We start from the raw sequence: 22,375 nt of genomic DNA on the forward strand, positions 1-22,375 counted from the left end.
TTGTTGTAATTCAGTGTTTCTGTTCAACTGTTGGTCTGCTGTTTTCCTCTTATAGTTGATGTGTTTTCCTTTGGTTTTGGTTTGTGAACCATATTTGTTTTTGCTTAATCGAATTATGACTTTTGAACAGCGGTATACTACTGTTGCCTTTATTTAGATAGTTGGCTCCTTCATTTGTCCTTGGCAATTACCAAACCTCCCTTTTCATATAAAATTATATAGGGTTAGAAGACAAATTAAAAAATTGAAAATGTGCACAGCAAATATCCTAAATAACTCTTTTCAATACCCTCCTTGTAGTAACAAAAAAATATTTCCATGTAGCCTATATTGTTTAACCCAAAGAATTTAAATAGAATCATTGGACTTCCCTATCCTATAATTAGAATTGCTTAACTCAAAAGGTAAAATAAGGACAACAGTTAAATTATGACATTTGAATTGTAAAGAAACAAAAGCTATTTATCATACAGTTCCCTTATTTGTACCTCATTGATTCAAAACTATTGAAATATAGTTGGGACTACTAGTAAATACTTGATAAGTCTTCAAGATATTGTCTAAGGAAGAAGGTCCTAATTTTGACACTAAGGAAAACAGGGATGTATATGTTTTTTTTATAATGTAACTTACAATTTTCTATACAGGAATGGACATAGTAAATAGATTCAAAACAGGTCAGCTTGATTTAAACATTTGAAACAAACAAAAAAATCCATTTTATAGATATGTGGTAACATTACAAAAGTTCCCTAATTCCTCTAGTTGAGTTTTATACCATATTATATCAGATATGGAAGTTTAATTATAATTTTTAGCAAAAAGGCTGAAATATTTCTTTTAATAAATGCATTTAATTGGGCTATGGCTAACCTGAGTAACTACATGTGTCCATATACCTCATAACATGATTTCAAGTTAAATTGTATTGGAGAAATAAGTTCAGACTCAAAATTCAACAAAAGTCAACGTTAATAAAATGACAATATTTTAAAAGGAAACACTCCTCTAAATGCATTCCTTTAGAAGGTTATACTTAATAATTTTCCCTTTATAGATTTAGAAATTATTTAGAAACTAAAGTTCCAACTCTCTGAGGCAAAAATGGGCTCTCATTCAGATATAAAAATAAGGAGATGAGGTATGATTGCTCAATGAAACAACTATCCATTGAAGATCAAAGGATAAAGATATATACAATTACAGGTCATCATGCCACGCAGTATTCAACAATAAAGATAAATTATCTTATCTAAGATAAAGATGAACAAACATTCCAGACTAATGTTAAACACATATTAAGGCCAAAAAAAATATATGTCTGTTTAAGGTTACATACTTTAATCAAAGAGCTTAAGAGCTCTGAGGGAAAAGACGGCCATTGTTTCCATTTTATTTTGGGTATCTTTTGATAGTCTTCATACAAAGAATGAGCAAAAGAACAGCTAGAACATGTAGAAAGGTTGACAATATTGAAATTAATTGTTGTTTAATGTAATTTCATTTCCTTAGTCAAGAATTCATCTTGGAGTCAATTTGGACCAATGGAAGAGATCGTCACCTTCTAAATCAAAACATTTGATTAAAGTTGAGAGTTAATCATCTAAAATTCAATTGAATTCTATCATTTAATAACTTCTACAATATATATTAAATTTTTTTTTGTGTACCACTGAACTGCAGGCTAGGGTAATTCTCCATTTTTGGTGACAGTGCTCTAAGATTTTTAATTGATTACAACTTTCTCAAGAAAGTGAGGACTGAAAAGTCTATTCAGTTTTAAATTTCCATTGATAAAGTTCCCAGTTACAACTCTCATCACAGGGATACATGTACTTACAAAAATCAATCAGATTGATATAAACTGTGTGCAGCTTGTTTCAAGATCCTACATTTTGATATATGCAAATTTCATGAATATATATGTTTAAACTACAAAAAGCAACATTTGAAAATTTTATAATTATTTTACCATTATGCTGGTACACAAAATTTTGTTTAAAAGGAAGACTACTTATCATATAATAAATGTCACCTTTTAAGTGTTCAGATACATTAACTATTATTTTGGTGGATAATTACTCATCAATTGAGGTTCTCCTGTATTGGAGGAAGACTCTCAATACAGTTACAGAAAGAATGAAAACTGTTGTTTCTCTCCCCAATCTCATGTATTCCCATTGTTTACCGCGAAAGTTGACCTACAAATTCAAGCATTGATGTTGGAATCATCTATAGCAAACATAATTATGTTTAAATAAACAAATACCGATTTTAAAATCGTACACGATTTCTGTGAATGATTTTAATAATGAGTTAAGGATATATCCCTTCTTCTACGTAGTGTGGAATTCCAACCATGACGTCACTAGGTTGGATATATTTAGAATATTTTTTCGGATTGTAAAAGAAACGTAAATAGTGTAAGGGAGAGCTCAATATACGATAATTTCACGAGAAACAGAAGGAAAATGTGTAAAAAAGTGTTTAAAGTCAATCTGTTCATTTGTGTGTCTCCTTCTCATCAATTCAGTATGAAATTTTGAGGTGTTTTCCCAACTATAAAAACAAAATGATTGACGTGAGAAGCTTGGAAGTCTGGCCAACCAAATAGGGAATTGACGGCTTGAAGCCGTCTTTCCCCCAAAAAATAGGGTAGGTAGGTCATTATTTCCATTTTATTTTATTTTTTCATTTTACATGATTTTGAGTCATGCGGTTGCGTCTTGTCGTGGTCCAAGTTAATCATGGGCCGAGTTTACCCATATTTTTAATGATTGGATTATTTCCCTTTGTTATTGGTTAGAAAAAATGGCGGCAAAGTGTTTATTTCATCACACGAGTCCCAAACTTCCCTAAAACAGCTGTCATATTCACGATTGTGAACATTGGGATGTATCAGGCAATTGATTTATATAATTGGCAACACTAACTTCACTTTTGACACGAGTTCAGTTTATTTTTCACTTTACGACTGAAATAAAATGACTGAGGGTCGGCGCTCAAAAGTAGGGTCGGTCGGGTAACCGTAAACAGACATATATTTCTTTTGGCCTTATCTATTTTTTGTATCTTTATATATTTATCAATGCAAACAGACTATAACCCCAAAACTGATTTGGTTGTATTTTGACTATTTGTCTAGACTAAGGACAATTCAGACCTTTACATTATATCTTTACATTAGTATATTTACACATGCCTATCATTGAGGACAGTCTTCATTTTGTTTTCTCTATGTAGTTGGGTTTTTGCCTACAAATAGTACATATCAATAGTTCTCTGTATCTAGAATTGTATTCATTGATTTTATTTCAGGAATAAAGACATGACTTTAGAGGCATCTGAATCTTAACACAAAAATACTGAATACAGAAATATAAAACATAGTTATGAGTTAAAAGTGAAAACATCTTAAGCATGACAACAGTAGGTTCTAAAGTATGGGACCCAGGATCCTTACATAAAGTACCCTGCAGTTATCCAACACTATTAAGAGGATTTTCTTTTCAAGACACAGGTATTGATGACATTAAAGAAAATCCCCATTATGCTTATCTTGGAAAAACTTTATCGGAGTTCAATTTGGAGTATGGTCGTATTTGGAAGAGATTTAATAAAAAGTCAATCTCATATAAATCAACAAAAATAGAACAACTTCAAATATATGAAAATAAAGAAACAGTTCTATTACTACACATCTACCAAGTGTTCTCTGTACCAGGCCAAGAGAAGAAAAAGTCACTGGTACTCCCCAGACTAACCATACAATTAGCAAAGAAGTCAGTAACTGATTTATATGATATTTATAATGAGTATACAGACCAGCTTATGACCAGGAAGTCAATAGTAACAGAGAAGGATCTATGTATCAGAGAGATACAACCATACCATGAACTTCAATTAAAACTTTGCTATGGTGAAAAGCTAATCAAACAGGAGAGATATTACCAATACGAAGAATTCATGGCTAAAAATGAAGATTTTGTTATATCCATGATTAAGGAAATGAAATCAAGGAAAGACTATAAAAAAATGTCTAAATCTTGCATATTTCTCCTACATGTATTAAACAGTGATACATCATGGCTTCAACCATTTAAAGCTTGGATCCAAAAAGAACTTACATGTCTACTGACTATGTTGCCAGAAGAACATTTTTTTGAGACCATGATACTTTATATTGAGCAAATTAATATGATGAATTTGTCAGTAAGATTTGAAGATCTGTGTACTATTATTGGGAGGATATATCCACACCTGGAACTTAAATTAATACTGTTAAACAGTGAAATATTGATCAAACATAACCATTACCAATTGTATGGAAAATTCATGGTACAAAAACTTAAGCTATTGATAGATTGGAAAATAAAAGTGGGCAGTAATGACAGCAGTAGACGAATAGTATCACATGACTGTTATAAATCATGTGATAAAATGGACACAATGTGGAACAATAAAGGGCACAGGATAAAAAAGCTAACTAGTTTACTATCTAGTCTACTGTGCATGCTGCCAGAGGTTGAATTGTATGAAACAATCAGTCATTATCTATTTCTAGTTAAAAACAGGAAGTCATTTATAGTTCCCAAATATCTACATTCTGTAAAAACAGATTCATACTTAAATCTGCTATTCAAACTTTTTTGGTGTAGAAAACTGATCAATGAAGGTCATGCAGACGGTAATATTGTTAACAGATGTCTAAATAACTTTTACAGGGAAAAATGTGAAGAAAACAAAGGTGAATTTACTGTTCAGATAATTAGAATTACTGATAATTTATCAGAAAAAAGTTTCCTTAAAGAGTTATTAAAATGCTATTTAAGAAAAAACCTAAAAACAGTTACTTTAATAGCAACACCAGAACATGGTAATGAGAGATCTGAATATAATAAGTCAAAATTTGAACATAAGAGTAAACAAGATTTAATTTATACTCAGTGTGCTTCAATTTTAAGTGGTAAAAAGATGAAGAATGTTGACATCAAACACTATTCAAGGAAGTTTAATATGAAAGGACCTGAAGATGAAAATGAGGTAGAAATGCAATCACAACAGGTAAAGCTGTTGATACTATTTATACTTCTTCTACTACTGACAGCTCTAGGACATAAATCAGCCAAACTCAAAAAGTACCTGGCACTTAAATTTGAATACGACATGGCAAGCTTGTATTTCCTGTGGTGTTCAGGGGACATTGAGGTTCATCCAGGACCTCCATGGAGAAAGAAGCAATTGGAGCACAATTCTGAAAGAAAGAGGAAGTGGCTTCAAGACATAAATACTATCCTCCTAAAACTTTATTGGGGAATACCAACTCATTCAAAGCCAAAAAACATATGGCAAAGAAAACCAGAACATTGGCCCTGCAATAAATCATTTCATGACACAAAAAATCCTTCAAAAAATACACAAGACAAACAGTTATCAGATGAAGAGGTCCTGACATGTTTATTGGAATGTTTGGAAAAGAAAAACATAGTTATACCTCTAAAATATCAATGTGAAATATCAGCATGGAGAAACAGAATGACCCAACTGTTACATAAAGTGCAAGTTTTACGAATTGGAATTGACAATGCTAAGTCAGCTATTTTGAACCTATTACTTGTACATCTAGAATATGAAGTGAAAAGCTTGAAAGATATTAAAGTAAGCTTTGAGACCTCTATTTTGGATAAAATGGAAACAGAAGACCTACTAAAGAATGATCAGAGACAAAAGAAGCAGGCAGAAATGGTGGCCGACATCATCCGTGATCTAATCAGTAAACTTTGTAGACTGAGTAGAGGAAAAGATTTTGCAGAAAAATGTGATGGAATATGGAAGCACCCACCACCAGACCACTGGCCACCAGGTGTTCCATTTTTTAACCCATACAACCGGGGGAAATCTCAGGACACATGTCCTGATAACAAACTTCTTGCTACTTTTCTACAACTTCCAAATTTGAAAATTCCAATAAATCTCAAAGTCATAGTTGATGCATTCAAAACCATGTGCTTTTCTACAAATGCAGCAGAAAAAAATAAAAATAAAGGTAATTTATGTAGGGAATATATTTACAAATCAAATGTGGAGAAACTAGAAAATGCCTTACAGTATATGCATGAAGAAGGTTTATTTTCAAGGGAAGTATGCAACATTTTAAACCAGTGGCAAACAACACAGTCAGTTGATGAACAGGCTGAACATGTTTTAAAGAGTGCAAATGGTAGATCTGATGAGAGACCTCATATTTCAATAAAAATCACAAGAAATTCACAAGATACAGATCTCAGATATGTTACTTATACAATTCCTATCAAAGATGCTTATCTTCATATCAAATGTACCACAATTCCTCCAAGTCAACCAAGTCAGGAACAACCAATCACTGGATCATTGACTACAGCATATAACCAAGAAAACACAGATGACAGTGTTATACCCACTGACATTTTACAACTTATGTCTGATTTTGACTTTGGAAACCAAACAGAATTTCCTAATGACAAGTTAGTTTCATGGATACATACAGACAATGGACCTGAAACCTATGATTCAGAGCGACAAGGAACAGTTTTATCTGCAACACATGCATACCAAGAAACTCAAACTATTTCAGACATCCCGACCAACCAGTCATCAGATATAGACAGATTCTGCATAAAATATGATACAAAATGTCCACAAACAGGTGCTTGTGATTCTAATGTAAATGACAACATTGGGGATAATCTTGGAAATGAAAATGCTGGAACTTCAACAGTAAAGGTAATTATAAAAGCAATTCTAAAATTGGTGAATATCTCGACAAACATTTATGAGTCTATAGTTATATAGACTATTGGAAATTCTAGGATTGATAATATATTTTGTAAAACTTTAAAAGAAATTATAGTGCCATGGGATCATAGAAGAAGAACCAAATATTTGGATTGCAAAAGAATGTAAAAAAAAGATCAAGATTTTGTGATGCAATATTTTCATAATTGTAAAAAAACATGGTAATATTACTTATCTACAAACTAAAGATTTACAACTTTCAATTTTTTTCTGAAGAGAAAACTTTCTGAGGATAACGAAGCTGCAAAGAAAAGGAAGAAAACAAAATGTTATCAGGTATATTTGAATTATACAAGTTCATTAGTAGCTTAAAGGGGCATCAGCTGTCAAATTCATGTTCACCGATTTGACTCAAATTCTAATATTTGATTTATAATGTACTAAAACGTATATCCAAATTGCAAAAAGTCTAAAATAAACAATTAACTATGTATGGACCCGATAATATGTATCAACATTTCGTGTGTATTTTTGTCTATACGTCATCTAATTGACTATCAAGATGACCTCCGTAGACTGCAGACAGTCATATTACCCGATATAAACGTAAATATAAATATAAACAGATAGTGACCAGTGCATTCATTAAGACTCGGTACCCGGTTATTTTACCCACCTACGGAAGCGTCTGGTACCGGCAGAAAAAATAAAAATACAAAAAAAAAATGTGTAATATTCTTTTGAAGATCGTTCAAATCTAATTTCTTTCATTCCTTGATAATCTCCTAGCCTGGCATCCTGACCCAATCTAATATTTCGTTCTACGCCGTTCATGTGTATGTTTATAGGTGTCTTCGTTGAGGTCCGCGTTAAAGTATAGATCTATCTTCTGCCAATAGTTTAGCGCTTTAAAATGCGACGATTTAGCAGTATATTTTCAAGCGGCAAATTGTGGATGAATTTAAACAACAACAGCAATATTATGTCTAATTAAAGGAAAGCAGCTTGTATCACAGATTATTTTATGAATAAAAGGTTTAATAAAGGTGAACATTCTATGAAATTCAGAAAATCGTTAATCGTATCAAATCAGTTCGTTTCCCGTTGGACTTTGTCACTGATCTCCGTTTCTCGATATGTGTTCTATGTTGTGATTGAATTTTTTAGTGTAAGACTTAGTGAAACAGTCTGAACTAACATGAACTAACATAACTGTTACGTTTACAAAATATAATATCTGACGAGATTTAAGACTTCTAAAATTAAAAAAGAAGACAGGTCTGAAGAAGTGAAAAAATTTTTTTTTTACTTACTATAGTCAAGAATCCTATGATTAATTTGCCCCCCTCCCCAATATTACAGACTTTACCCTATTTTTTTAAGTAAAAAATTAAGGCTGAAATCCCTAAAATCCATGAGCTTAAAGGGGGGCTTTGCCCTCCTGGTCCCCCTACCAAGGCTAGCCCTGGACCCACTGGGGGCCTTAAGTGGCCCCCAGACCCCTCGCCGTTTAGGTGTGGTTCCCCCTATAATCTCAAAGGTACCTCCAGTCTAAAAAAATAATGAAACCCCTGAGTGACCACGTGAAATTGGATTTTTCTTTAAATAGTCTGTTTGATTTCATATTGTAGGTTGAATAGTATGTGTATTATCGTTTTTACCTGTATAAGAATGATTATTTGTGGATAAAATCAGTAAACCAAATGGTTCATCAGAATGTTCATTTTTAATGTTGATATTCTTTTCTTTTAATAGCTGAATACATGCGTATTTAAACCTATCTCCAGGTATGGGGTTAAATTGAAGGTCACATGAATACTGACTCAATGAGGTCGAATTATTGTTTCTTAGCTTCCTCTGACAAAATTGAACCAAAATTTCTGTAGCTTTAAATATAATAAGATACCGACGGATTAATAAAATCATACTGTGGATTTTTTTATTTTCGTGGGTACCAATTTTCGTGGATTGAGGAAAACTTGCATTTTCGTGGATATTTGATTTCGTGGTTTTGCCAATGTCTCCATTCAACTATATAGAATTTGTAATTTGTTGAACATTTAAATTTGTGGTTCACTGATACCCACGAAAACCAACAAAAATTGGTATCCAATGAGAAAATAAAGAATCCACAGTAAGTTAACGAATGACAAACAACACCATTGTCAAAGAAAACAAAAGAAAAACAAGTGAAACTGCAAGCTACTGCTCACTGATGATACCCCCGCCCAAATATGGATAATTTTAATAGTGTAAAAATATGTAAGTGTTCGGTAAACAGAAAGATGTTGAGTGATGAATCTGAAGACGCATCACATGGTATAGCTGACTTATATAAACCCTGAAATCAAATTTCAGAAATCCTTGTATTGTAGTTCCTGAGAAAAATGTGACGAAAATTTTCAACTTGGATGTCATGTGTAAAATGATGTAAGTGTTCAGTAAACAGGAAGTTGTTGAGTGATGAATCTGAAAAAGCATCACACGGTAGAGCTGACTCATATAAACCTTGAAACCAAATTTCAGAAATCCTTGTAATGTAGTTCCTGAGAAAGATGCGACGAAAAATATTCATGGGACGGATGGACGGACTGACAGACAGACAGTGGTAAAACAATATACCCCCACTTTTTTAAAGCGGGGGTATAATTATAATAAAACATAATTTGAACCAGATATCTCTTTAGCATTCCTTTTGATGAGAATTATCTTCATATAATTCTTATATGATTTACATATAAGGGAATACGTTGATATGATTGGTTGAGAGGACTTCCGGTAGTTGTTCTTGACGTTGTTTATTTTTTCGATAGATGACGTTGACCGAACTTCTTTTCGTAACCAATGTAAACAAGATGGCGGCGACACAATCCGGATCGACATTAACAAAATTTATTTTCAATTCGCGTTAATAGGTCTTAATAATTAAATTAAATAATAAACACAAACATTCGTTTGAATGATAATAAGAGTTTTTGTAGTTCATTTTTTTATCAGATTGCAAATTTCATGGAGTACATATTTTTGCGTTAACCAACAAATATATTCGTGCCAGGCCTATTCAATGACACAAATATACAATTTACGTGTGATAGAGGTTACGAATGTGGAAAAATAAATACCTTATCTCCAATTTTAAAGAATTATAAGGATTAAACGCCTTTTTAAAGGAATTTATTGGTGTATAAACTGTACCAAGTCACTCACAAACATATCATAAAAGTCCTTCTGACTTTTATTTGTTTGTGAGTGAATTGGTCGAGTTTATACACCAATAAATTCCTTTAAAAAGGCGTTTAATCCTATAATGGAATAAACAATATATAGGAAAACTTCAACTTAATTGAAAAGATTTAGAGGCTACAAATGGCATCTGGAGCATCAACCTCCTGCTTTTTTTTCTTTTATCGATCAGTAGGTTATAATAGTCAACAATTAAAAATGTTCCATTCGATCACTTTAAACAAAACTTAGAAGAGTAAAATGAAGAATCCCAAATTTCATATCAAATGTTGAGATCATACAAACATTTCATCTACCAATTAACATATATTTTCAGTTTGAACATTATGACAGAACTGATGAAGATACTACATCAGCTGAATCAAAGGTATGTTTGTCTGTTTTGCAATGAATCAAAGTTGAAAAGATAAATATCCCTCAGAACATTACTAATGCAACACATTTAAAGAGAATTTGTAAAAAACAAATGCCATGTTTTTTTCATGAAGATAGGAAATTCTACTAGATGGAAACTGTTTTTCATGACTATTATAATGTTGAATTTTAGAATACTGTAAATTCTAAAACTATTACAGGCATTTATATTGCAATTGTTGAAGAATGGACGAAAATGCTAGATTAATTATTGAGATTTCAGGAAATGCAGCATACAAACAGTGCTATCAAATTTCAAAATGCAAGTTTTTATTTTTGCAAAACATATCCTGTCTCAATTTTCGCAATATATTTTCTGAATTCACAGAGGTAAGAACGAGTTGAGGTGGATTTCTTTCAAAATGGTATTTAAAAAAAAAATCAGGATTGTTTACAAACAAGATGTTGTCAATGAAAAAAGAAAAGTTTGAAAAAATAATGTAACAAATAAAGTTCTGCCAGTAGAAAATATTGTTAGTTTATATTTTTAGAATGGTGGAGAAGCACTTGAACCAAATGAATACAGTACAAGCAACCAACAGGAAATATGCAATTACAATGTACTGGATTCTTTGAGTCTTAATTTTAGTTTGATTGATCAAATGAATGATATGGGAGACAAGTGTGAAAGCCAAAACTCTTACAATCATGTTGACAATTCTGATTCTGATCAACAAACCTGTGATTTGGAAAGCCTTGAAAGTCTCAATCCCCAAGATTCTCTTGAAAACAATGATGATGTGAAAAACAATCGAAATAACCTTACAGATGATAAAGTACTAGAAAACTGTAAGGACTTGGTCAATTATATATCAGGGAAACCATCAGAAATAGAGACATTTTTATCACAACCCTCCTCCATACTATAACACTGTATAAATTTATTGAAAAATTATTTGAGCATTTATTGCTAAACAATGATTACTGTTGTATCTTTGTGTAAAATAATTAATTTAAAAAATTGAATATGAATTGTATGTATAAGACAAAAATATCAGGGTATATAAAAAATTGATAAACAGACAATTTTAGAAAGGTTTGTTTTAAATCATGTCAGTACCAGCATTCAACCAAACAAACAAAATTTTTCTTAAATGGTATTCATTTTGCATTTGTTACTGAAGATTTTGTATTTGAATAATTTTGTATATGTTACAGTAAATAGGTAAATTTGGAACTACATGTAATTCCTGATGCACTTAGTTAATACAGGTAATTCCTGATGCACTTAGTTAATACAGGTAATTCTTGATGCACTTAGTTAATACAGGTAATTCCTGATGCACTTAGTTAATACAGGTCATTCCTGATGCACTTAGTTAATACAGGTCATTCTTGATGCACTTAGTTAATACAGGTAATTCTTGATGCACTTAGTTAATACAGGTCATTCCTGATGCACTTAGTTAATACAGGTAATTCTTGATGCACTTAGTTAATACAGGTAATTCCTGATGCACTTAGTTAATACAGGTAATTCCTGATGCACTTAGTTAATACAGGTAATTCCTGATGCACTTAGTTAATACAGGTAATTCCTGATGCACTTAGTTAATACAGGTAATTCCTGAAACTGCACAGTTATTACCAGTAATTACTAATTTTTAAATGAGTTTTTACACCTATTTACTAACTGTTAAAACAATGTTGAATATGTTCAGCTGATCATCTTAAAATATACCTTTTTGTTATTGGGGAATTAGCTACGAGATATACAAAAAATTAAATATGATATTTTTTGTTGAATCATTAGTGAAAATGATATAGTGAAACTATAATTCGCTTTTAGCAGCCAATTTGGTTCAATTTTGTCAAAATAAGCTAAGAAACATGGCTGATGAGTTATTCACTTGCAAGTGAATAATTCGACCTCATTGAATCCATATTCATGTGACCTTCAATTTAACCCCTAAGTAGGAGATTGCTTTACGCATGTTTTCAGCTATTAAAAAGAAAAGAATGTAAACACTGAAAGTAAAACAAAAGGGATGAACCATTTGGTTGACTAATTCAATAAAAAAAAAGATCATTCTTATACAGGTAAAAACGACGATAAACATACTTTTTAACCTACAATTTGAAATCAAACAGACCTAAAATATCTAATTGCAAGTGGACGCTATCTATTTATATTTATATTTATGTTTATATCTGGTTATATGACCGTCAGCAGTTTACTGAGGTCATCTCAATGGTTAATTAGATGACGTCTAGACAAAAAAACACACAAAATGTTGATACATATTATCGAGTTCATGCATTGTTAATTGTTTATTTTAGACTTTTTGTAATTTGGATACGTTTAAGTATATTATAAATCAAATATGAGAATTTGAGTCAAATTGGTGAACATGAATTTGACAGCTAGTGCCCCTTTAAACTGTTCTAAACATATTTGTTGAAAATGGGTGACAAGAAAGAAAAAAATATTTACAGACGAAATGTTCAAATTGTACAATGAAAAATGTGATAGAGTCTTAATGCAACAGGAAAAGCTTAACACTATAATCAGCAGATTAAATATTTTGTTTAAAAATGAAACAACAAAAAAGACATATGATGATTACAATCTTCTCTCAAGGTAAGTAATGGTTTACATGACATTTCTGTTGTATTTAAAATAATTCAACTTTTACAAGCTACTTAACAGTCCTGTTTAAAGGCTGCAGTAAAAGAGGGAAGGGGGCTGTGTGGATACATTTGCATCCCTTGCTTTGCCAAACCTAAGCTCCTACCAGGTCCCTTTCCTGGACCCATTTAAGGCCTTAAATCCAAACTTGGAACATGCCCATGCAATATGCTGTGGGGTAAACTAGTTTTGTCATATACACGACCTCCCCCATTTATCTTTGTGATTAATGATGTAAATAAATACAGTAGTAAACACATTGTAAAAATCAACCCAGAAAGCACCAAACCTATCCAGAATCTGTATCTATCTGTCTGCAAATCAGGACCAGGTGCTTCGTAAGGTGTTCTCAGCTTCTTATGCGACACTATCAATATGTCAATAGCCACTAAACCTCTAATAAACATATACATGTACTTTAATCCTGAATGGGTATTCATACTTGCTACAGAAAAGGTGGGGTAACTCCTATATGACCTGTATAATACAAACTCATAAAAAATAGAAACACAGAAATATGACAATGTGACTCTTAACGCCATCAATTTGTATAAGTTTATTTATGAAGAATGTCAGCTTCCTTGCAAAAGTATGATAAAAGAAGTCGTAATTAAATCTATTTTGTCAAAGGAATTTAACTCATGTCATAGGGCAAGTTGATCTGATTGATATGCAAAGTATGTCTGATGGAGATTTTAATTTTATTATGAAATACCAAGATCATTCAACCAAATTTTGCATAATCGAATGTCTTTCATCAAAAAGAGCAGGCGAAGTTGCCTATAAACTTCTCACAAATGTATTTCTCATATTTGGATTTATATCATTGTCTTGCATGTTGCAAATGATTTTTAGCAAGTTTCAAAAATTATAACACAACCATTTTCCAGTTGCAATTCACAAACATGACTAGAGAGCATGCAGTCTTGAAGGACCTTTGATTCCTTAATACTTTAGTTAGCCCTATAATCCATACCCCTTTACTTTCTTATTTGGTTTCTTGAATTATGTCTTAAATTTTAAAACAAAATATCAAGTTAGTAAATAGCTGTAAAAATGAACAAAAAAATCAGTGAATACCTGTAATCACTGAAACAATCAGTAAATACAATTAATTTCTAAATTAATTAGTAATTAAAGGTATTTACTTAATTGTTTAGTAATTACGTGTAATTCCTAATTTCACCTATTAACTGTAACATATATATATCATAAATCTTAATTTAGTTGTATGCAATCATAATTTTTTTTTCATAGAACAACTAAAAGGAACAGAATTAATTGTTTTATCATTTTTTTCAGAATATTTTTGAAAACATTTAATCTGAATATTTTTTTCATAATTTCATTGTAAATCACATGTTGGCTCTTCAAAATAAGACAGCACAAAATGTTCATTTCTTGCTAACCAAACAGGCAAATAACACTCACAGATTTTAAATTTTTTTTTTGATATTATGCTATATTTTGATACATTTTACCATTGAACATGTTGCATAACTTTTGGACAACCTGATATGTAGTAAAATAAAATGTTTTTCTATTTATTGAGTTCTTTTTAAATCTTGCAGAACCCTTATAATTTGCTGCAAGGATGAAAAAAATACAGAGATCATGCCAATTTCTGCTCAGGGAATCATTTTCACATACCAATTAGACCAGATGTACCTGCATAACCAAATGAATGCACCTCAAAATGGGTCTTGATCTGTCTGTTACTGTTCAGAATAGGAGATGACAAAGTGGGTGGTTTACCTAGCTAAAAAACCAGGTTAAACCCACCATTTTCTTCAGAAAATGAAGGTACCAAGTAAGGAATATGAGTTGTTTTCCTTCCTTCTATTGATTTATATAGTAGAGCATTTGGTTTTGTCAGGTTTTATGGAGTTCTCCCCTTTTAGCTAACCTGGCCCATCACTTGGCATCAGTTGTCGTCCGTTAACTTTTACAAAAATCCTCTCTTCTGAAACTACTGGGCCAAATTTAACCAAAATTGGTGTATCAGGTTTAAAAAATGTGCCCGACGACCACACCCGCCAACCAACATGGCAGATATGGCTAAAAATAGAACATAGGGGTAAGATGCAGTTTTTGGCTTATATCTCTGAAACTGAAGCATTTTGAGCAAATCTGACATTGGGTCAAAATGTTAATCAGGTTCAGATCTATCTGTGCTCAAATTTTTCGACGAAAACAGACAACCCGTTGTTGGTTTGCTGCACCTGAATTGGTAATTTTAAGGAAATTTTGCAATTTTTGGTTATTATCTTGAAAATTATTATAAATAGAGATAAACTGTAAACAGAAATAATGTTCAGCAAAGTAAGATATACTAATAAGTCAACATGACCAAAATTGTCAATTGACACCTTAAGGAGTTTTTGCCCTTTAATGTCAATTTTTAACAATTTTTCGTAAATTTTTGTAATCTTTTACAAAAATCTTCTCCTCTGAAAAAAAAATTTAACCAAACTTGGCCTCAATCATCATTAGGCATGTTAGGGTATCTAGTTTAAATAAATGGGGAATGTGTCCATGGGACACAGATGATGCCCCTGCTTGCATATCATATAAAGTTATAAATTGACATAACTGAAGAACGGTAGAAGTGGCGCTACCCAAATTTGTTCTTGATCTGAGTTTTGTGGCAATTAGTATTGTGTATCAGTTACATAAAATTTGGTTGAGGCAAACTTAAGTTAGAGAACAGAAACAAAAAATTCAGCAATTTTTCTATTTGAAAAGGGGTATAACTCTAGAACAGTAAAAGTAACACCACCAATATTCAAACATGATCTGTAGTTTTTGGTAATAAGCATTGTGTATAAGTTTCATAACATTTGGTTGAGGCTAACTTAAGTTAGAGAACGGAAAACAGAAAATTCAGCAATTTTTCCACTTGTAAAGAGCATAACTCTAGAAAAATTAACGTGACTTCACTCAAATTCAAACTTGATCTGTATTTTGTGGTAATAAGCATTGTGTATAAGTTTCATAACATTTGGTTGAGGCAAATTAAAGTTAGAGAATGAAAACGAAAAATTCAACAATTTTTCCATTTGTAAAGGGACATAACTTTAGAATGGTTAAAGTGATGCCACCAAAATTCAAACTTGATCTGTGTTTTGTTGTAATAAGCATTTTGTATAAGTTTCATAACATTTTGTATAAGTTTCATAACATTCTAAACTAAAGTTAGAGAACAGAAACCAACTTTGGAACGTACAAAATTCAAACTTGATCTGTGTTTTGTTGTAATAAGCATTTTGTATAAGTTTCATAACATTTTGTATAAGTTTCATAACATTCTAAACTAAAGTTAGAGAACAGAAACCAACTTTGGAACGTACGGAGTGACGGACGGACAAACAGACGTAAAGACAAGGGTAAAACTTAATGCCCCCTCAGCAGTGGCATAAAAATGTGTCCGATGACCCCCACCTGCCAACCAACATGGCCGACATGGCTAAAAATAGAACATAGGGGTAAAATGCAGTTTTTGGCTTATATTTCCGAAACTAAAGCAAAAGTATAATGGTTGCATTATTTCATGCATCAATTGTAAACAAAAATATCAGGTGAGCGACACAAGCTCCTTGGAGCCTCTAGTTGAATTTACCTTGGAGTATTATTGCTAATACTTTTTTACCATATTTCTATCTCCCAGTCAACCTTGGTATTGTGGCCAGTGAATGGTCTTTGCTGATGTAGCATTCTACAAATTTATAACCTTGAAAATCAGAGTCTAGTATATATATTACCATAGCGAATTATCTCAATGACTGCAAGTGTTGCTCAATGGTGTACTCCATACAACTGTCAAGATTATTAATTGATCTGTGATACCATGACAACTTACCTCTGTGACCTCTGATTTTGTGATGTCCTCCATTCCACCTTCAAGGTCATCGTCCAACTTCTGTTTCTTAACCAGGCCTCCTTCAGCTTCATCCCTGATTAACAAAAGAAAATAAATGATGGTCGAAAGAAATTGATATTGAAATAATATTGTCATGTATACAAATATACAACTTTTAAAGTATAATTCCCAATGAGACAACTACTGTAAATTGAGAAATTATTGTGTGCAATTATTTTTGCAATTTTGGTATGATTTTAGACAACAATGCAATTATCATTTTATAGATACTGAGAAAAATCCCAGTTCATTTATATGAAAAAAATCAAAAATGCCAGTTTAAATTATTACGATTACAACCCTGTCGTATTTATCACTATAACAAAAACATCACAGTAATTTCTGAATTTACAGTACCCACTAAAGACCAAAGACCAGGATGTAAACAACTACACATCACCTTCAACTATGTGCAAAAAAAGTACACAAAATAAAAATTATACAATCTATAAGAGATAACTAAGGCCTGAATTAAGGAAATAACAGGCAAACAAAACAAAACAATTATGACATATGCCAATGACAAACACTGGACCTTACCAAAAGGTCTGAAAAAAAAATCAAAAGTTAAAAACCATGTCAGAAGATGTTTAATTTCTTTAGTATCCTTAACACCCTTTTTTGTCATTTACAGGATATGGTCATCAATATTTTCTGTTTAAATGCATTCATAACATTTGTAGAGTTAGACATCAGTCTGTCTATTAAAACTACACTTGTTTGTTGACCTGGAGATAATGTTTGGTTTTGTGTCTTTGGGTTGCTGTCTCATTGACAAATACTCCTGTAACTACCAGAGCATCCTACCCACAGCTACAGCTGCATATTAGGAAATGAATACATCCTAAATCTGAAATACAGACAATCAAACTATGAACAATGTAACAGGAGATGTCGCAATAAGCAGAGTTATGCCTTATGGATACAGCAATATATGTTCGTTCCAAAAAATTACTCAGGAAAACTCTTGACCATCAATTTTAGTGCATTTTGTGGGTACATATGAACTATAAATTAAAATGATTAACAAAATTACAAATTTTCTATTGGGTTGTATGCAGACTTTTGGAAAACCACGAAATCAAATATCCACTATAATTGGTAAACACGAAAATAAATGAATCCTCAATATGTTATAAAGTTTGAATATCTTGAAAAAACATTGAACTTTACTGATCTTTTGATCAAATAGAAAAACTCAAATGACCAGACCATCAAGGAGGAACTGGCAACATATTATAGCTCTGTTCTTTCAGTAAAAGTCTTAATACTACTAGGGGGTGTTTAACAACCTTGACTACCGATGAGGGTCTTGCACGGTCGATAAAAGTCTTCAATCAATAAATAAGTAAAGAAATCAACAATCAAAGTGCTTGTGGGCAGTTAAGGGTCAAAATTGCATTCACTTAAAATTAAACATGGTATTGTATTTAGCATTTGAATAGGAGGTATAATTGTAATTGTGGATAAGGAAAGAGAACTCCTATTTCAAATATTAATTTTTTTAATTTTTAGAACATATGCAAGATTCAGGCACCATGCACAATTCATTTTCTTTGCCTTACGAGTACGGTAATAAAAATATCTGAGTTTATATGTCATTGATAAATTTCTTGAAATGTTCAGTGATATGGAATGCAATCTTTACTCCCAAAAAAATAATATGACAAAAATAGTCAACATGGAATTTTTTTTTTCAATAATAAATACAAACCCATCTTTAAATAACTTCTCTCCTGTTCTGTCTTCCTTTCGTTTGACCTCTTCCAATTTAAATAATTTCTGTATTTTTTCTACCCCAGGTTCACATTTGGTTATAATTTCTTGTGGTGGTTTTAGATAATTGGCTATCAAGGGAGATAACTCAGGTAGTTGATCATCTGGATTCAAAGCACGATGTTGTAAACACTGGAAATAGAAAAATAATCTGTTACATGTTGGGTCAGAAGATAAGTGTCACATGCAAACTCCAAATATTGAAAGTAGAAATGGTTCATTTTTTGGTAAGGGAACCAAAATCAAATCACTCAGATCGACAAGTTAAATAACAGATGCACTTCATGCCCTTTGAAATAAACTGTGCAAATTTGGTGGAATATTTATTCAAATTTTTCAAGAAGTCCCAGATGACTGATGTTACATGGGCGATAATGACAGAATTAATTCCAATGAGTCACTACAGCTGGAACACAAAACTGATAGTTTTACAAAGATATCTAATTTGGACCTAGTCCATTTTGTGTGATAAATTAAAACAACATAGTAGTTTTTGAATATATAGTAACTTAAAAATTTGTTGATGAATTTTAATCCATTCACGAGAAGAATGACACTTCACAACTGAACCAATCATGTTACATCAAATGGGTCAGTCAGAATAAGAGCAGCAGGAATGAGTTTCACAAAAAGTATTAAGACCAAGATTGATCGTATGTATACTGAATTGTATAACACTTGCGATCAATTTAGTCGTAAAATTTTTTGTGAAACTCACTGCAGGAACTATTTACCCTTCCAGAGCACTTCGAGTTCAATCTGGGTTTAAGTGGGATTCATATTACTGGATCTTTTCTGTGCAGTGTTTTGGTGACCACTGCTACTACTGTAAATTCAGAATTTATTGCGAGGTTTTTATTATTGCGACAAATGCGACTGGGTTGTTAACGCAATAATTTAAACTCGCATTTTGAAATATTTTATATGAACTAAACAGGATGTTTCTCAAAATCGTAAAAATTAAAATCGCATTTAAGTCTAAAATGACAAAATCGCAATAATAAATGCACGCAATAATTTCTGAATTTACAGTATTACAATATAAAAATAAGGAGATGTGGTATGATTGCCAATTCATATAATGAGACAAATATTCACCAAAGTTCATATGAAGTGAATGTAAGCAATTATATAGGCAACCATATGGTCTTCAATAATGAGAAAAACCCATACCAACCTTGTTTAACGACCTTGACCACCCATTTTTTTTTGACTTGTTTGTATGTTTGTCTTTCTGGTTGCTATGGTTTTATCTTTTCTAGAACAACTTATGAAATTTCATAGTCCCCTGATATCTTCTTTTTTAAGAAACACAGCATCTTTTAACTACATACCTGATACAGTCTTTGAAAATGTGGATTAAATACAAATTTTGGTTTCAATGCTTCAACTTTATCATCCTCATCACTGAAAAATAACAAAATTATGTCTTAATGTTTCATTGATAAAATAACAAATAGCACAAGAAATCTGATCTAGTGTTATACCAGAGGTTGCTGTAAACGGTTTCATATTCATTTCTTTTGAGTGGACCAATTTTCATGGATTGAGGAAAAGTTATACACAATCATTACAGCAAAATATAATATAAATTAAAATGTGTCAGTATATAGACTGTACATTTAACTAGTATTGTATTGAAAGCAGATTTTCATAATCTCCGTTCAATTCATTCATAACTTTTATTTTAACTCAGGGTGATTTTTTATAGCTTAACATATTGTGTAGACACTCGGCTAAGAGTCCATAGTTTTTTTGTCTGCGATGAAAAAATGGTGAAAAAAGGCATGCTGTTTTCTACACCAGCAACATCAACAATTGTTATAATTTGTGATTTGGTTACACTGGCAAAACATCTCTCTGTGGTAACAGTTCATTTTTTGTTGTTGGGTTACTGTCTCACTGACATATACCCCACATTGCCTTCTTACTTCCTTGTTTAAGACCAGTCTTTATTTAAGAAATAGTTCCTTCATGTCATGCAGTATGCTCATTTTAACATGGGTAGGCACTATATTTGTCGATATTTTACACTGAGCATTAGCGAGGTGTAAAATATGGTCAAATATAATGCCTACCCATGTTAAAATGAGCATAGAGCATGACATGAAGGAATAATTTAGATTCTAATAGGACAAACCCAGTATTTTTATAGGTTGAAGCTTAAGAAAATACCTTTAAAATGTTTGGCTGTTCCATTTCCTCCCCATGGAGTTTGTGCATTACATTTTCATATTTAATAAGTTTGAAAACTAAAAGCAGGGTAAATATATGTTGTTTGATAAACAATATATAATATAAGTTTTTGCACGCTGCTAAAATGTATATATTTTATTATGATAACAATGAAAATAACGCCAATATAAACAGTTAAAGTATGTGTGCATGTGTCAAACATATTTGAGCTAATTACAAAGCGTAATAAGGAAGTCATATTAGAATTTGTTTTAAGACCAGTTTATATCTAGGATTAAGTTTATTGTGTTGTTGCGTTGCTCAGTCTTATTGATATATATATTCTACATTGGTTGTTATAAGTTCTACTTACTCCCCTGTTTGAGACAAGTCCATATCTGTAATTAAATCATCTACTGCCTTCAACTGGTCAGCTGAAAAATAACAAGATGTAGTATGAGCTCATACTTTTCTACTTACTTTACCCCTGTTACAAGTATACTGTGGAGTCATTTATTTTCGTGGGTATCAATTTTCGGGGATATTTCATTTCGTGGTTTTGTCAATGTCTTCGTACAAGACAAAAGAAGATTTGTAATTTGTTGAACCTGAACCCATTAAACCCACAAAAAAAATATCCAACGAATAATACTGAATCCACAGTATAAGTAAAAGAATGTTGAGCAATCAATGTGAAAATGCATCTCACGAAATACACCCACACATGAAGCTGATACCAAATTTATGGAAGATTTGATGTGTATATTCAGAGAAGAATGAGAAGAAACATTCACAGGTCAGACCATGGAGGGGGTTTATAAAAATAACATTAAAGTTTTTTAAGGATGTTTAACCCTCTGTTTCAAAATAACAAGCCTGTTAATAAACTGTTATAAATTGATAGTATATAAATAACTGAACTGAAAAAGCAGAAAAAAATTATAAAGTCGTGTCCTTATTTTTGAGATATAATCAATTGAAAATTTGGCGGGAAATGATTCTCTCTAGATTTTTCATCCATTTAGCATAAACACCTTTTTTCTTTAAAAAAAATATGAAAAAAATAACAAAAGTTTGATTAGTCTCCAATTTACAACCCCTAAGTTAAACGATGTGGTTCACTTAATTTTTGTTTACCAGCATAACAAACCTTTCAATCAGTATCTAAAAAGTGAAACTTTGAAAATTTAATGATTGTAAATGTTTTCTCAATAAGGATAATACAAATGTAATAAAACCAACTTTTTCTAGCTAAGGGAAAGAATGATTAAAAGTTGATGTAGACAATGTTTTTATTACTGTAAATTCAGAAATAACTGCGAGGTTTTTATTAATGTGAATAATGTGACTGGGTGATTAATGCAATACTAATAAAAGGACAGAGTTTCAATGTCCCCTGCGTAGCACATATTTCATCTATCCAAGGGCAGTAACTAAACAAAACC

The 22,375-nt window shown here is 31.6% G+C and overlaps 1 protein-coding gene across 3 annotated transcripts in view; it reads right to left on the reverse strand.

The window, feature by feature from the left end:
* LOC127723122 (X-ray repair cross-complementing protein 5-like) overlaps positions 1-22,375 on the reverse strand; it is a 75,526-nt gene that overhangs the window by 16,333 nt on the left and 36,818 nt on the right. For all 3 annotated transcript variants that reach the window (XM_052229616.1, XM_052229617.1, XM_052229618.1), the window contains 4 exons: positions 21,304-21,364; positions 20,090-20,162; positions 18,694-18,887; positions 16,920-17,013 (listed from right to left, as the gene is read on the reverse strand). In XM_052229616.1, the coding sequence (XP_052085576.1) occupies positions 16,920-17,013; positions 18,694-18,887; positions 20,090-20,162; positions 21,304-21,364 (422 nt within the window). The remainder of the gene's footprint in view (positions 1-16,919; positions 17,014-18,693; positions 18,888-20,089; positions 20,163-21,303; positions 21,365-22,375) is intronic.

The sequence above is a fragment of the Mytilus californianus genome, unplaced genomic scaffold, assembly GCF_021869535.1.
Source record: "Mytilus californianus isolate M0D057914Y unplaced genomic scaffold, xbMytCali1.0.p SCAF_13, whole genome shotgun sequence".
In the NCBI taxonomy this organism is placed as follows: Eukaryota; Metazoa; Mollusca; class Bivalvia; order Mytilida; family Mytilidae; genus Mytilus; species Mytilus californianus.